At 38.8% G+C, this 16,430-nt stretch overlaps 1 protein-coding gene across 1 annotated transcript in view; it reads right to left on the bottom strand.

Moving 5' to 3' along the window:
- The window catches only part of LOC148374234 (serine/threonine-protein kinase OSR1-like), a 35,582-nt gene extending 21,262 nt beyond the window's left edge, over window positions 1–14,320 (bottom strand). Inside the window, exons 1-5 of the mRNA XM_088334058.1 lie at window positions 14,115–14,320; window positions 9,566–9,678; window positions 5,405–5,513; window positions 4,101–4,242; window positions 3,672–3,727 (exon numbers count right to left, since the gene is read on the bottom strand). Of these exons, the coding sequence (XP_088190184.1) occupies window positions 3,672–3,727; window positions 4,101–4,242; window positions 5,405–5,513; window positions 9,566–9,678; window positions 14,115–14,184 (490 nt within the window). The 5' untranslated portion in view covers window positions 14,185–14,320. The remainder of the gene's footprint in view (window positions 1–3,671; window positions 3,728–4,100; window positions 4,243–5,404; window positions 5,514–9,565; window positions 9,679–14,114) is intronic.
- Between the last annotated feature and the right edge of the window lie 2,110 nt (window positions 14,321–16,430).

Here is a 16,430-nt window from a genome sequence, read left to right as displayed (position 1 = left end):
ATTACAATTCATCACTGGGACACGCCCCCTTCATTTTTTGCAAGGCCCTTAATGAATGTCCATAATTGATATATAATCGTTCCACTAATACAAATTTCATAGTGCCTTGTTTAGGTGTAGCATGCACCTGTCCTATAGAGTGTGATCCATAGGGGGCAATGACACTTCATAGGACAGTGACATACAAACTAATGAATGCTGATGTTAATCACAAGGGAAGAAGAAATGCAGTGGCAAAGCGAAGCCACAAGAGAGCATTGTCGACCTTTTTTCAGGCAGACTTGTTTTAAAGATGGCAACAATCTCAAGCATTTACAAGCACTTCACTAAAAACCCAAGCACTTTTAAATCCTTGAAAAAAACTCATTAAAATTGAAACATTTTCAATGATTTCAACTGCCCCTACAAACCCTGTAGTTTGTTTTGAACTATGAATTTGTGTTACAATATTAATCAGTTATTTGAAAATGTTTGGGCACCCCTGATCCTTTTCCAGATTTTCCCTAATGAATCACCGGTTATTTGAATCGACAATTTCATTAAAAAACATCAAATAGCAAAAACAGTAATATTTGAGAGGTAAAATTATTTTTATAGGATTAAAAAAACATATGCAAAAATGACTAAATAGGGAGGCGGTTGCATGTACTTAAACACCCTAATGGAAAAATAACATCTATATTTAGTTGATTCCTTTTACAAAAATAACCTCTAAACATATCCTCAAGCTTTAAACGAGGCTCTGGATTCAGGATGAGGGCCCTTTTGACCATTCTTTACGAAACATCTCCTGTTAGGTCAGGTTTGATGATTCCAAGCATGGCCTTCAAGCTTTAGAAAAACACCAAATTTTCAAGTATATTCAGGTCTGGAGACCGATATTGCCATTTCATAATGTCATACTTATTCTTCTGCATAAATGCCTTAGTAGAATATGAGCAGTGTTTAGGGTCGGCTTCTTGTTTTAGTATCCAGCACCGTCGCAACTTCAACATGTCAGATTCTTGAACATTGTTTGTAATTATCTGCTGATACTGACTAGAATCCATGCGACCTTCCACTTTGATTGCTAGTACCTCTACTTGTCATGCAGCCCCTCATCATGATGGAATCCCCACAAAATATTTACTGTGGTTAGCAAAAGTCTCGGCATGCTGCATTACACCCCTCGTTATGTCCAAATAACTCAATATTAGTTTCATCAGCCAACAGCACCTTATTCCATAATTAAACTGGCTTGTACGAATATGCTTTAGATTACCTCAAGCGACTCTGTAGTGTGTGTGTGCAGAAAAGGCTCCTGCCGCCTTACTCCCATACAGCACCTACTTGTGCAAAGTGTACTGAATAGTAGAATGATGCACAGTGACAGCATCTGCAGCAAGATCATGCTAGAGTCTTTGAACCTGTTTTCTAAGTTGTTCTGTTCTCACGATGATTTGTCTCAGCTTATCTGAAAATGAATCTTGTCCTGCCATGCGGGTCCTTTACTACAACTGTGCCTGTCTTCCATTTCCTTACTATGTTTGTCATCGGGGAAACTGACAGGTGAAATCTCTCCTTTTGTTTACTTACCGTAAACCAGGGGTCGGGAACCTATAACTTGCGAGCCATACATGGCTTTTAATGAGTACATAAGGCTTGATAAAAATAAGCTCTGATTTTGCTGCATGCATTGGTGCAGCTACTCCAGTATATAAAGGGCACAGCTTTACCAGTTGACGACCAAGGTGTCACATCAATATAGCCAGTTTTGGCTGTAAATCTCTAAATTGTCCTTTACATGGATTCTCATTAAGTAATGTATGTTCACTGTTGAGAAACTTTATAATGAAAACCTACACAACAAACTGTAATTACTGACAAACACTTGCCAAGCACACAAAACTATTTGATTGGATAAGTGGTAGTGGTGGGCGCAGCTCTGCAATACACCACACTCCCCTCTCTCCCCCACACGCGGCCAGTGCGCTAAAGGGAAATGCATCCATAAACTTTTTGTTTGAAGCTTTTTGTGACATATCTACAAAACAACTTTACTTGCACTTTGTTACGGAAAAAGAAGGTCATAACGAGCCTCAATGATCTTAAGTAACTGTGGGAGGGGGACGAGTTTAAAGAGGTATATTTGTTGAAATGGGACACATGCTCCTAAATTATTATTATTTCATGATTATTATCAAATCATAAAAGTCATACAGAGAAATAAAATGCACTGAATTTTTTTTTTTTTTCTGGAGAATGGGTTTGGCAGTTTTGCTGAATTGTCTTAAAATATTTGGTATGGCTCTAAAAAAATACAAATAATAAAACACTACTTTCACACACATGCCTCTTTGGGTTAAGAAAGTTCCTGGTCCCTGCCCTAAACCATGATGTTGAACAATAATTGTTTTCCGGCCATTTGGCAGTAGCTTTAAGGCTCCCATGTTGTCACTCCCCAGAGTAGATGCAACAAGAACAATTTGCATTTGGCTACATAAATACAGTAGTAAGACAGATCCCTTAGTGTATGCATGTAGGTCAAGGGTCAATGAGCATACCAGACAAATTATCAGTTCTCAAAAGTATTCGAATGAATGAAACAACAAGGGTGCCAATTTATGCCTACTTTGGTTTAAATAATTATGCACACTTTCCTTAAAGCTATGAGTTTCATTTCACTACTCAAATATCACTGTCTTTCTGCTATATGATATATTTAAGTAAAAATCCTGATCTGAACGACCAAAGAGTTATAAAAGGGGATCAGAGGAGCTAAATTATTTTCATACCACTAATTTAAGTCCCTATTTGGTATTTAAGTCCCTTATAAGGCTGTCGTCTTGCACTGACTATTGTCTGTTTTAAACACAGATTTTTTCTATTTGTGGGAAGATCTGAGCATTAGAGGCCAAAAGCAACACTTTCTATAGCGTGCTTGTTGTATTTGTGTTGTTACCGTACTGCAACATATAAACTAAAAACTGTTCCATGGTTTAAGGGCATCAAAGATTTAAGTTTTAAAGCAGGACTGTCAAAAATACTATCCAATAACAGGGTTCCTACAGCTTAAGACAAGTTAAATTCAAGACTTTTAAATACTTTTTCCTGCCTTTTGAAGTTAATTTTAGGTTGACAGGAAAAAAAAACGACAGTAAAGTAACACCACCACATGAATTAGGGTCAATCGTCAACAATTTTTTTTTTCATTTTTAAATCACATTTTGGTCCTATTGAAAAATTTCCTTCTAAAAAACAGCACTTTCCAATGTTTTCGACATAGAAAACAAGAAATAATAAGGATGTTTACATCACTTCATAGATCCTCAGTGATAACTGGAAGATAACTACTTATGTCAAAGAACTCTTCTGCTACATTCATGATACGTTTTCATCACTATGCATGAAAAATGACTTTTATACTAAATCTTTTTAATCCAAACAGATATAAATCTTAATAATTTGTTTACAGACTTTCGAAAATTGAATTAAAAAATTTTAATGCCATTTTAGGCCTTGTTATAAAGAATCATGACGTGAATGCCTTTGAAAACTTCAAGGATCTGAGGGAACCCTGACTAAATAAAAATAAATAAAACAGATGCGGCAGAAGTTGAGGCTCAAGACAGCAGGAAAGCATTGCATCTAAAGTAATAATTTCCTGAAGAGAAGAAAAAAGTAAACAATACCAGCAATTTGAACTGATCCATCGTCTCCAAGAAGAATATTGCCAGCCTTTAGATCACTGCAAATAGCACAAATACAAAATTTGATCGAAAATAATAAGAATTAAACAAGAGCACATCGAACATGTAACCGTTAAGTTTTACAGATCATGACAAAAGTCAGAATACTAATGTGACTTAAGCCTTCTAAATTCTAGATCTTCATTATAAAGTATTAATGATTCATGTTCTTAGTGGTTCAGGCCCAGCCACAAAAAGAAGGCTCTAGCAACTTTTGCACAATTAATTGTTAACACATTTCTTTCAATTTGGTCTTAACTTGGTTATGTTATTACCATAGTTCCTGATGTAAAGTTGCGGGAATATAACGGGAATATAATTTATTTTGTTTGACCGTGACAACTCAATTATCTATTATCAATGGTTTCTCACCGATGAATTTGTCCATTTTTGTGAAGGTATTCCAGCCCCTCCAAAACTTCCTTTAAGATGGTGGCAATGCAGGCCTCATCCAAAACTCCGGACTTGTGCTCGCCACGCGATATGATGTGTTTGATGATGTCCAAGACTGATCCTAAGGGGTGAAGAGATACAGAAAGCTCAATAGATAATTGAATTGTCACAAAATATGCCGACAGAACACAAAAGGGTAAAACAGTTCGCACATGTTACAACAAGTTAATGTTACATTGCATTTTAGGCAACATAGTATGGAATGAAAGACTTTAATCCAGTCTAAAATAATGCGGAGAAGTGTATCATAATGCTGACACACAAAATTACTCAATAATTCTTTAAGGGGACACTGTAATATTTTACCACTAGATGTTGCTGTATTGTGTAGTCCAACCGAAAACAAGTGCTACAAAGAATTGGGAAAAATTCAAACTACGGAGACTCAAAGGGATCAAATCTCCCCATTTTTCTTCTATTTTTTTTTGCCCAGCCTTTCACAAGGTTTTTGGAGATACCTGCAGCAGCAAGATGCCAGACAATCGCGTCATCTCTCCTCTAGGTGAGCCTCATCTTATGCAAATTAACTACAAATTTCTCAGCCTATGAGTATTTTTTTTAAAAATGCACTTTTACATGATTGTCCAGGTATTTTTGCTTATTATTCAAATCAATATTTTACCTTATTAATGAATAGGAGGTGCTCAATACACAATATATCTTTTATAAGGAGAAATCAATTTAATTGTTTTTTTCTTTTTATGCCTCTATCTAGGTCCGCTCCAAAATTGATCAAAAGTGATTTCATGTAAATGCCAAAATGGCAAAATGTGGGGGGAAAAAAAAGCACACCATTATTTTTCTAATGTTACGGTTACCAGCCTGAATTAAATATATGGTGGATTAAGTGTCATATACTTGAGCCTGTGCTAAAAAAAGTATTTAAAACAAAAACATACAAGGTTAGAGAGATTTAAAAGTTATAAGACTAAGTAAAGCATGTCTAACACAAAAGAAAACTTACATGTGTTAGTTATTAAAAAAAAGGATTTCTGTTGAGCAAAATAATAAAATCTAATGTCCTTTCCCTTATTTGGTAGTGAGTAATGTGTCCTCTATGCCCATTTAGAAAGTAATTTTAAAATCCAGAGCCTGTTAGAATTGGACCTTTTTTTGGTTTAATATTTCAATCTTAGAATCTAGTCTAGTAGTGTACGTTAAAAGAGAAAAGAAAGACTACGTTTGACCAGTGGATAAAAGGTTGTGTTGTGTTTAAAGCTCACCACCGCTGAGAAGTTTCATGACCAGCCAAAGTTCATCTTTCACCACAAAGGAGGTGTAGTACGACACAATGTTGGGATGGTGGCACTGGCTCATTGCTTGGATCTCTTTCTGAAAAGTCACAAAACGAAATTCGTATAATTGAATGTTTATTCGAAAAGGGGGCATAACAAAGTCAAGTCAAATCATGTTTATTTGTATAGACCTTAATCATAAGAAATCTTAAAGGGCTGGAAAAATACTTTTAAGATGTTGGGCCTTTTCCACAGTAATTTGATGTTATGTGTTTATTTTGTTATAAAAAAAAACATAATTATTCATTTTTTTGACACAAGAATGGCCACACGATAGAACAAACATTCTGTCGGGAGCCAGATTAGTAGATTAAATAGTAAGAAAAAGACAGATAGAGAAATAAGATAAAGAGGAGGGAAAAGAAGAGAGAGGGCAGGGCAAAGAGAGAGAGGGAGAGAGCGTAAGAAACGAGAGATAAAAGAGAAGTCGTGAGAGAGGGGGAAAGAAAGGGAGAGGAAGAAAGAAATCCAAAGAGAAATAGAAAGACAGAAGAAGAGAAAAGAGAGCGCGAAGGGTAGGAAGAGAGAAAAGGAAAAAATGAAGTTAGGGCAAAAGAAGTTAAAAAGACACAGAGAAAGAAAGAGACAAAGAGCAACAAAGGAAGAGAAAGAGACACAGAGAGTGAAAGAGACAGAGTGGGAGAAAAGGTGTGGGAGAGAGAGAGAGACAGAGAGAGGGAGAAAAGGTGTGGGAGAGAGAGAAACAGAGAGAGAGAGAAATAAATACAAGTACAGTGTCTGTGAGAGGCACCTGGCTTTGGCAACTACAAGTTGACATATTTCAACCTGCAGCTTGTTTTTCTCTTGTGCTTCTTTGAGTGTTGTCTCGCGGGACGGATTCAATCCCCTAGTGGGCCTGATCTGGCCCACGGGCCGCCTGTTTGACACCTGTGTTTTAAGGCCAAATTCGAGCACTTTCAAAGCCAATTTTCTAATTTCTCCAGGACCCGGCATCTTCGTCTTTTCCCTTGTCGTCTTGGGCGCGACACATAAGAGGCGATGACGCTTCACATGACACCGCTATACAAAATAATACCAGCTGCCGTTAGTCAAAACGGAAGAAGGAATGCAATTGCAAATCAAAACCACCAGAGCAGGCGTGTCGGAATTATTTTAAACGAGACATTACTTATTTTTCTTCATTTAATGCATGGTCTTTGTCAGCGAACCTATGGCTTTTATCAAGATTACATATGGCTCAGAGATCAAATTTAACGATTGCACATTTTGGTACATGTGAAGCCATGGCTTCACATAAGAAATTGCCTGTGAGGAGTACCTCAACATCCTCTACTAATTCACTTTGGCATGTCTGGTATGTCTATTATTTATTCCAGACATTTTGAGCAAGGGCATGACGATGTCGTAATAAACAAAACAAAAAAATCATCATTCTTCTCAGTCTCAACATTCAAGTTTGTGATCGTCTCTCTCTAAGTGCAATTAAATGATATGCAATTGGCTATAAATAACAAATTCACGACAATCAACCCACTGCAGATATAAGCAGATATGACACGCCCATTGTGAGTTCAGAGGGTCAAAGTCAGCACAGTTCACACATGTGGATGACTAAAAAAATCAAAAGACCAAGCGCATAAGTTGTTTTCCTTTTTTCAGAAAATGTTACATCATACGACGGCCAGGGTTTGTACACCTTTTTCATGGCCAAAATAAAGCACTTTTTAAGGACTTTCAGAACAAGGCCACCAGAGAGCAGTCTCGGTGTCATTTTCAAGCTGACTACTTGAGAAACATCGCAATAATTTCAAGCATTTATAAACAATTCACCCAAAATTTAAGCACATTTCAATCCTTGAAAACACAGCATTAAAATTCAAGCATTGGAAAGGATTTCAGGCACCCGTACAAACCCTGAAAAACAGTTGAGAAATGAACAATTACTTCATTCCAATGGTCAGAAATTGCCTGTGAGGAGTACCTCAAAATCCTTTACTAATTCGCTCTGGCGTTTGGAAAACGAGTGTGGCTCAAATATGCTGTATGGTTGTTCTGAATGCACCGAGAGAGAAAAAAAGTGCAGGTGTGCTCCAACAGGTGACACAGTGCGCCAGTGCCTGGTTTGGCTCTCCCACTAGACCCATTCGCTGATTGGTGGACGGCTGTCAGAGCATTTTTCCAAACACACCCGGGTTTTCTATCCCTCTTCGATGTCCCAACAGCAAACGAAAGAGAATTTTTGAGGCTGTGTCTCTTTTTCTACATTAAGGATCGCTTAATAGATCACAGAACTTTTGTTTTCATTGTTGGTTAAAAAAGTAGTGTTTCTCTTTAAGTCAAGAATTTGAATAATTTCCCAACCCTGGTTAATTTCGTTCATAATCAAACAAGTTGCTTGTCCACTTAGAGGAGTCTGAAGCAGAGGGGATGCCTTGTAAATCTTGTTTAACGTGTCATCACAGAAATAAGAAACCAATCTCAATCAACCGAGGATAACTATATACATAATCTTACTAACCACCACCAACAACCGTGTAATTGATATTCAGTTAAAATTTAGCTTATAAAGAAAGACGTGTTCAATTAGTTAAATTATTTAAATTAATGTACGGAGCATTGTTGGGCACCGAGTATAATTTGTTTTCATTTGACATTAATTTAAACAGTACTATTTGTTCATTGTTACACAAAAACAATTTTGTAAAAGATTAATTTTCAGGCCATTACCGCCTTAAAATAGCAAGTGGTCTGCATTTATATAGTGCTTTTCAAGTCAATGAAGACCTCCCAAAGTGCTTTACAATGTGCTTCACACTTGCCCATTCACACACACACTAACACACACTCTCATACACCAATAGGGAGTCAGCCACTAGTAGAAGGTTGTACCATTTGCATAAATTGTAGCCTTTACAATTATGAGAGACAAAAACAATGAGTCAGGTAACACATTCTAGGAAAACTGCCCAGGGTTATGGTTAAAATCTCTGTAAATTGTAGCTCAACATATTTATATAATTGTTTGGATCAAGTTTAAGAAAATTTTGTGAAATGCTTGTATTGGACCCCTGTTTCTCAACATGTTCAGAATAAGAAATAGGGCATATAAACATGATTGATAATAAATTATGTTGTTAGTGTCAACAACAAGTTGTCTGAAAAATGTGCAAAATTGGCCAACCCGTTGTTCATCGGTGGTATGCCCGCAAAACAGACGCCGGCGACTGTTCCGCTTCCTCATCGCGTCATTTTCTGATTTTATTATCTTGTTATGAAATGAAAAAAAATGTCAAGAAATAAAAATGGATTAAGACGAGGTCACTACGGTGACGGGGATCCATGTCCACCCCTTGACGTCTCGAGCACAACTGACGTGTGCTCGGCAAATCGCGCTGTATATACGCGGAGAAAGGCGTTTGACCGTCACATGCGTAACACGCTAATTTCACGTAATAACACAGCGATACAGGCGCAGAACATGCTATTACCATGCTCCACCCACGATTACCCGCTGAAATTTCCCGTCCTACCCATGTGTAACCACGCCCTGGCCGCGGCCAGAGCACGTCGTTCCGTGTCATTTCCGCGTCATTACCTCGTGTGCCGCCGGCGGTTAACACGTGCTCAAAGTTTTGAGCAGCTCAAAACTTTTTCGCGCGGCCAACCGCGTGTGAATTTCCGACCGCGAGTAAAGCACTGCTGTATCTCGTCTATATGGCGGTCTCAATGCGTCCAACAGCGCCCAACAGCGTCTGCTTCACGGCCAGAAACTTCTGGCCGTGATTCAGCCTCGATACGCCCGTGAAAGGCTGTGTACCCGTGCTCTAAAGTATTGAGCAGCGCAAAACTTTTTCGCGCAGACCGCGTGTTAAGCACTGCTGTATCTCGTCTGTATGGCGACCTCAAAGCGTCCAATAGCGTCCGCCTCACAGGCAGAAATTCCTGGCCGTGATTCAGCCGCAAACGGCTGTGTGACCGGGCCCTTAATCACAAATGTTTTTAAGAGCTGCACACACAAACATTACAACATCCCCTGAAATGTATACGAAGGCAACGAAAGATTCAATAAACCACACAAAAACGTTGAACTAAAACAATGTTGTCTCACGGACCACTACATAGTCTTACCAGGAGTTCATCCATACTCGTTTGACATTTTTCAAGGTTGATGCGTTTAATGGCCACCTTCTCCTTTCTGGGCTTGCAGGTGGCTGCCTGGACCACTGCAGTGGCTCCACTGCCTGAGAAAAACATAAAAATGTTTGAAGCCAAAGTCTCCATGAAAAGACATGCATCATACAGTCATTAGCTACATTCAATTAATACAATTAAAAAATATAATAATTTGACCGAGTAAAACACTCCACATTGCGAGGTAATACGAGGCATTTTTAATAGTTTCAATCCATGCGATGATAAACAGCTGAATAATATCGGCATAGGTTTCAATTTCGGTATGGTCTTGTGATTCTAGTATAAAAGGACGACACCTAAAACAACAGGCCGTTCCAAAAGTCTTGGACACATTTTGACATTTAATATTTCAGAAACGATTAAGGATACAAGAAATTACATCCGGTAAATCCAGAAAGCTTGCAATCACAATTTTTACATGGGAAGTTAAATTATGTTAACTGTGAGCACCATTGGTCACACGACAAACATCAAGCAGATAGTAAGATTCTTGCCATACTGCATTGCATAGTCAATCGTTGCAACAGCTTTTGTTATTCGTGCCTTCAACTCATCCACGTCTCTTGGAATAGGGAGCACATAGACCAATCCTTTCACAAATCCCCGTAAAAAGAAATCGCATGATGGGAGTTCTGGGTGGCCAGGACATGAGATTGTGATCATTCAGCTGGAGAGCAGTTCCAAATTGTCGAGTTGAAGGGCATTTTTTTACATGGGCATTCGGAACCATCAGTTTTGAATTTACCATGCCATCTCACTATGGACTGCCCCTCTGGGGGCTCATTTTCCAAATTTTCTGCAAAATCCATGTAGATGAACACCCATGACTCAGTTTTTGCAAATTTGGGCACACAAAACGCCCTTTCTGGTTCAAACAATGCCATGAATGGGTCTAAAAAGATATTTAAAAAAGCCATATTCTTACTAAAATGCTTAATGTAATTAGCTTTAAAAAAGTAAAACTTTGATCTTACTACCGTGCATAGTTAATGCATTCAGTGACATAATCTATAAACAGGTTTTCAGAAGCATTGCCCGAGTGCCCAAAGCTTGTTAAAAAAAAAAACATAATAAAAGGGTTTGATGCAGGTCATCAGTAAGTATAACGGCAGGAGTGGCTTTGATCATGTTTTTGTCCACAAATTGAGGGAGGCCCCCCACTTTCTAGCGTTTCTTCCTGTATCCAGGGAATGAAGTTTGTAGGCGATCCCATATGGCGAGTAGTAGATATGTTCTTCTCGGGTCGAATACCTTTAGCAGGTTATGATTTATTTAGATGAGTGGTTCATTAACCGCGAGTTTGAAGCCCCACGAAGCAGGTGTACCAAGTGACTGATTCAGAAAATATTCGCTGACATTGAGTGCAGAGCAAAGGAAAAACAGCAAAGAAACACTATAGACTGCCCTGAACTTCACCCGAATCCAAAAACTGGAGAAAAATACATTTGACATCGAACAAATTAAATACAAATCAATAAGTTCCCTTGCTTTCCCTCCTTATGTCACATTTTCACTTGTTGCACAAGCACAAATGCAGAAAAATGAATGTTAATACACTCTGTAAATTAAAAAAGAATATAATATAATATATAATATAAATGTGTGTTTGTGTGTGTGTGTGTGTGTGTGTGTCAGCACAGCAGGGCAGTGGTTAGCACGTGTGCGGCACAGTTCTTCGGAGGTTTTCGTGAAAGATATTGCAGCAGTTTTGCGGATGTTCTTCTCTTCCTTCTTTATGTACCGTACCGTGGATTCATTCGGGCCATATTGTCGGGCTACGCTCGCGTAGCTATTTCCTGCTTTCAACTAGTCCAATAAACTCACTTTTTCTTTAATCGTTAACATCTTTCGCTTTTTCTTCGGTTCACTAGATGCACCAAGGGTTAAAGTGCGTTTGGGAGGCATCACGAAGGGCTTCAAAAAAACTTTCAACCTTAAAAATTCACGGCGAGAAAAAGGCTAACTAACTGCGAGCTATGGCGAGAAGAGTACAGTACTGTACTGTATACGAGGTAAGCATGATCTACTGTAGTGAATGGGCCAATGGGGAGTCGAGTATTCAGCGAGTGCTGGCCAATGAGCTTGCGTTTATGGCCGTGACGCTTAGCGTATTAGTGCATTTCTTTGTGTTTTAATTTTTTTTAAAATGATGCAATGACTAATTCTAATTGAATATTTTGTTTTCAAATTTTGTAAAATAATGTAATTTCTAATTTTAATGTAATAATTTTCATTGTAATTTTTTTTAATTGATATTATTATAATTTATTTATTTTTTTAACTTACAGGCCGCGAAGCTCTGAACCTGCGAACATCGAAGCGCGAAGTAGCGAGGTCCCACTGTACGTTTCCGGCATTTTGATGCCATATTTGAGGAAATCATTTATCTTTAAGCCCCTACATCAGTGTTCATTTTACCTCTGAAAAGTGATGGGTCGCGGGGACTCGCATGCTCGAAAATCTATGAATCCCGACAGAGATCTATGGGTCCCCAAAATTTAGTGTTTGCGAGATTGAAAATGTAAATCTGCGACAAATATATAATACAAATCTATATTTTCATTCAGTTTTAATCATCACACTTAAATTGTTATACAAAGCAGTTATCACTTCAGATTTTTCAGTTCACAAAAATATTGTACATTATACAAAATAATATTGCTGAAATATTAGTCTATATATTCATGCAGTTTTAATCACTTCAGATTTTTCAGTTCATATATTCTTTGTGGTTTAAAGTTGTAATGCCTTCTCAAGGTCCAATTGTTTGGTAAGATGCACCTTCATAAGCTCGTGTTGTTGTGCTGCTGGGTGCACGCATCACAGAACATGTAGCCTCCATTATCATCCTCCTCATAGCGTAACCAGGAATATAATTTAGTCCATTTTGGCAGAAAAGTCCTTTTCTTGCTAGGAGTATTCTTTTGTTTATTTTCTTTCGTCGAATCGTTCGCTTCAACACACGTGTTTTCCTTGCCTGCGCGATCTTCTGAAGAATTTCTCCGCCGTTTTTTCATGCCGGAATTATTTCCGTATGTTTTGGGTTATTACTGACACTGAATAAATTACCAATTTCTTTTTTTATTTGCACCTAATACAAAATGTTTTTTCAGAGGCATACTTCTCTTTCACTCGACAACCGCCACAACAATGACGTAATCTCGAAGCAACGAGATCTCGTTTGCCGAGATCAGCGCGAGACCAAAACAACAATGGCGGATCTGCCTGACGAAAAGTTTGGAGTGTGGTAAATCTTTGTTAATAAAAAAAGTAATTGGGGAATAATGACAATTTTGTGTCAAAAAAGTTGCGTCCCGGTGACGCACGTTGATTTGACATTATGCGTCCCCAGCAAAAATGATGCGTCTAAGACGCACAGACGCGGGCTAACGAGAACACTGCTACGTGTGTGTGAAGCATTTCTCTCCATGGCTTCACTACTTTATGGGGCATCATTTTGCCAACACTAGCGAGTAGGTAAGCAGTGTGGGAGAGAAGTGAAGATATGAATAAATACGTAACAGATTTTTTTCTTTCTGAAAAAGATGACAGAGTCCCATCATCATCCTCGGGGCAGAGAGGGTTGACGTTTTGTGCCTGGTCGCCTTGGTGACCGAAATCGTGTGATCATGTCACCTGAAGCATCAGACGCCAAAATCTTCTTTCAAAGTTCATGTATCGTTCGTGCATATGTTCAGAGTTCTTCCAATGCACTTTCATTTTGCAAGAATGGTGCCTCTATGATAATGGAAAGCATTGTTTAGATATTGGAGGTATCACAAATACAAAATAAAAAGCAAAAAAAGTAAAAGTTAGAAATGCAACCTTTCAGAAGTTTTCTAGGAAATAGTATTTTCAAGGAACTTGGCAATGCTCAACAAATGGTTACTAAAAAATGGTAAAAGCTTGAAACATTGTTTATAATAAAAGATGAAGGCTCAAGCTTTCTTTATATATACTCTGTGACTTTACAGCTATAACTACATTTTCTGTAATTTTTGTAATCCTTTCCAAAAATGAGTCAAAATGGCAAGGACTTTCGGGCACCGGCTTTTCCTATTTGAGAGAAACGTCTGACCTTAATTAAGAACAAGTGATGGTCAAAGCTTTATCATATGACCATTCATATTAAAGGATACATATATGGGAACTTCATTTGTGTATGAGTGCAGCCTCTCCAACAGTGCCCAAGCCACCGTCCCACCCACTAAAGAGAACACATACACTAGGCTACGTGAAGAAGCTCTTCTACGTTAGTTTCGATGCGATTTTCTGGACGCTTTTTTGAAACCATCTCTTCAAAAGTTCTGCTGGTCATTTCGCAAGCTTGCCTGAGGCGTTTTCAATCACCTTAGCGCATTCACACAACGTGTCCTAACTGGCCTTGCGTTTCACGCACCGCTACTTGGCTAGTCGCATTTAGCATCGCGTTGATGAAACGGCGAAGAGTAGCAGGCAATGGTTAGCAAGCTAGCTTACTCACCGATCACCTCGTTGAGAACGTAGTCGTCTTTGTCGATTGACCACTGCTGTGTGGACTGGTCTTCCGCCATTGCTTCGGCGTTGGGACGTTCGTGTAGTGCGTCCGAATTGATTCCAATGCGCTATTTAAACGAGCGCTTTGAGGCTACTCCATTTGGCACATACGCTACCGACTGCGGCTCTTGGGCGACAAATGCGGTATCCGCTGTCAACACAACTTTACGTGCGACTGACGCTTCATATGACGTCACAGCCTACAGGAAGGGACAAACTAGCGGCCATCTTGAGTGTACAAACGGGACACGTACGCGAGACTTCACCTTTTTTTGTCAACCTGCCATAAATATATTTTCATGGATTCATTTCCAGAAAGCTCCAGTGATTGTTATATCTTAATTATGTATTTAACTGAGCTTAATTTTCTATTTTATTAAGTTCAGCCTGTGGATGACTAGCACACTGCGGACCAGTCATTCTTACACTTCAGCCACTAGAGAGAAGCAGTGAACCGCATACTGTAACCAGGAGTTGCTTTGACAGAGAGTGGGAGAGAGAAAGAGAGAGAGAGAGAGAGAGAGAGAGAGAGAGAGAGAGAGAGAGAGAGAGAGAAAGAGAGAGAAAACAGTGATAGAACCCCAAACGAAAAACGAGATGCCGTTTTAAATATGTCCACCTGAAGGCCAGGTGCCACTCCCATAGCAACTGTAGCTGAATTTCTGGCACACTCTTTTTTGTGTTTCGCTGTTTTTCTCTCTTTCTTTTACCCCAATCTCTTTCAATTTCTTTCTCCTTTCTCGTTCTGTTTGTCTGTCTTTCTGTCTGCATTTATCCATTTTTGCTTCTCCCTTTCCTTTCCTCTCTCTCTTCCCCCTCTTTCCCTTTCTTCTACCTCTCTTCCTATTTGTCTCTTTATCTCTCTCCCTCTCTATTTTTCTTTTTCCTCAATTTCTCTGTTTTCCCTCTTTTCTATTTATTTTTTCTTTCTTAATGTCTTATTTCCCTATCTTTCTCTTTCCCCTTTCTCTTCCTCTCCCTTCCTACTTTCCCCCCTTCTCTTTTTTTGTTTTTCTTTTCCTCTCTTAATCCCTCTTACACCTGTCTCTTTTTCTATCTTTTTTTTCTGTCTCTATATCCGTCTGTCTCTTTCGCTGTTTCTTTCCCCTTTTTCTTCATCTCTGTTTTTTACTTTCTCTTTTCTATTCTATTTCTATTTTCTCTCTTTCTATTCCTCTCTCTTTCTCTTTATTGTAATGCCCCTATTTTATTCATCTTTCTTTCTTTGATCATATTCATTTATTTTCCAACAGTTAAAGGGAAACATTATGAATTAGGGTGACTATTTTTTCCATCCTTAATATTATACTTTTCATATCCAGGGTACACTGGCAAGTGCAACCATGGTGCATTTACTGGAGACAAAAAATGAACACACTCACATCACACCTACTGGGCCAGAGTTGACAAAATCCTGCAAATTCCAGAAGTGTAAGTCTGAGGCATATATGCCTCCACATTGAATTTGGGGCACTCACTCTAGCGTGCATTGTTTCAACATACAGAAGAATGATATTTGGGTACGTCAGATTTGAGGGAGCAGACTATAATTGTACAGGATTGTACAGGTTGAAGTTCCAACATCCTCCTAGTGAAGACAACTACATACTTTTGGGTACCAACCTCTTCAGAACCCCAATTTGATTTTGTAACATGTGGCAAAGTGCTTGATCAAACTCATCGTCAAGTTAAAAAATACCTTTCGATATTTTCTTCTTTCAATTGACATTGTTTGTTTCTCAGACCTGCAGTTTCTTCTGCATTCAGAAGTTCACTGAGCCACCACAGCCAAACTTTGAACTGTCTCTGGAATGCGAGGAAGCACTGGGGCCTGTGCCGACTTGTTGAGACCCAGAAATGGCACAAAGGTTTTTTTTTTTTCTCCTATTCTTCTCATGGCGCAATCTTTAATGACTCTTCGTATTTCATAGCTGTTAAGCCCGCCATCTTGTTTCCCTGCCTTTTCTGATTTTAGAACTGGTCACACAGTCTGCATCCACTTTCCTGTTGCCACGATGAAGTCGGCTCATCCCGATGCTGTCAATGAACCTAGGGTAAGCCTGGCATGAAAGGGAAGTGCTGAGGGCCACAAAAGACTATGTGATAGCAGCACATTTTTCCTTTCGAGGCAAAGCTTCAAATGAAAACCAATGTAAATCCTTCATCCGGGCTAGTTAATGGAGACATTTCAGCAAACGTTCATGTAATTGTCCTTTGGCCCTCCAGGCGTGTTGACTTTTTTTGGGTGTTTATTTCCACAACA

This window comes from Urocampus carinirostris, chromosome 1, assembly GCF_059441175.1.
Source record: "Urocampus carinirostris isolate Australia breed hairy pipefish chromosome 1, RoL_Ucar_1.0, whole genome shotgun sequence".
NCBI lineage: Eukaryota > Metazoa > Chordata > Actinopteri > Syngnathiformes > Syngnathidae > Urocampus > Urocampus carinirostris.
This window is presented reverse-complemented; position numbering and strand designations above follow the sequence as displayed.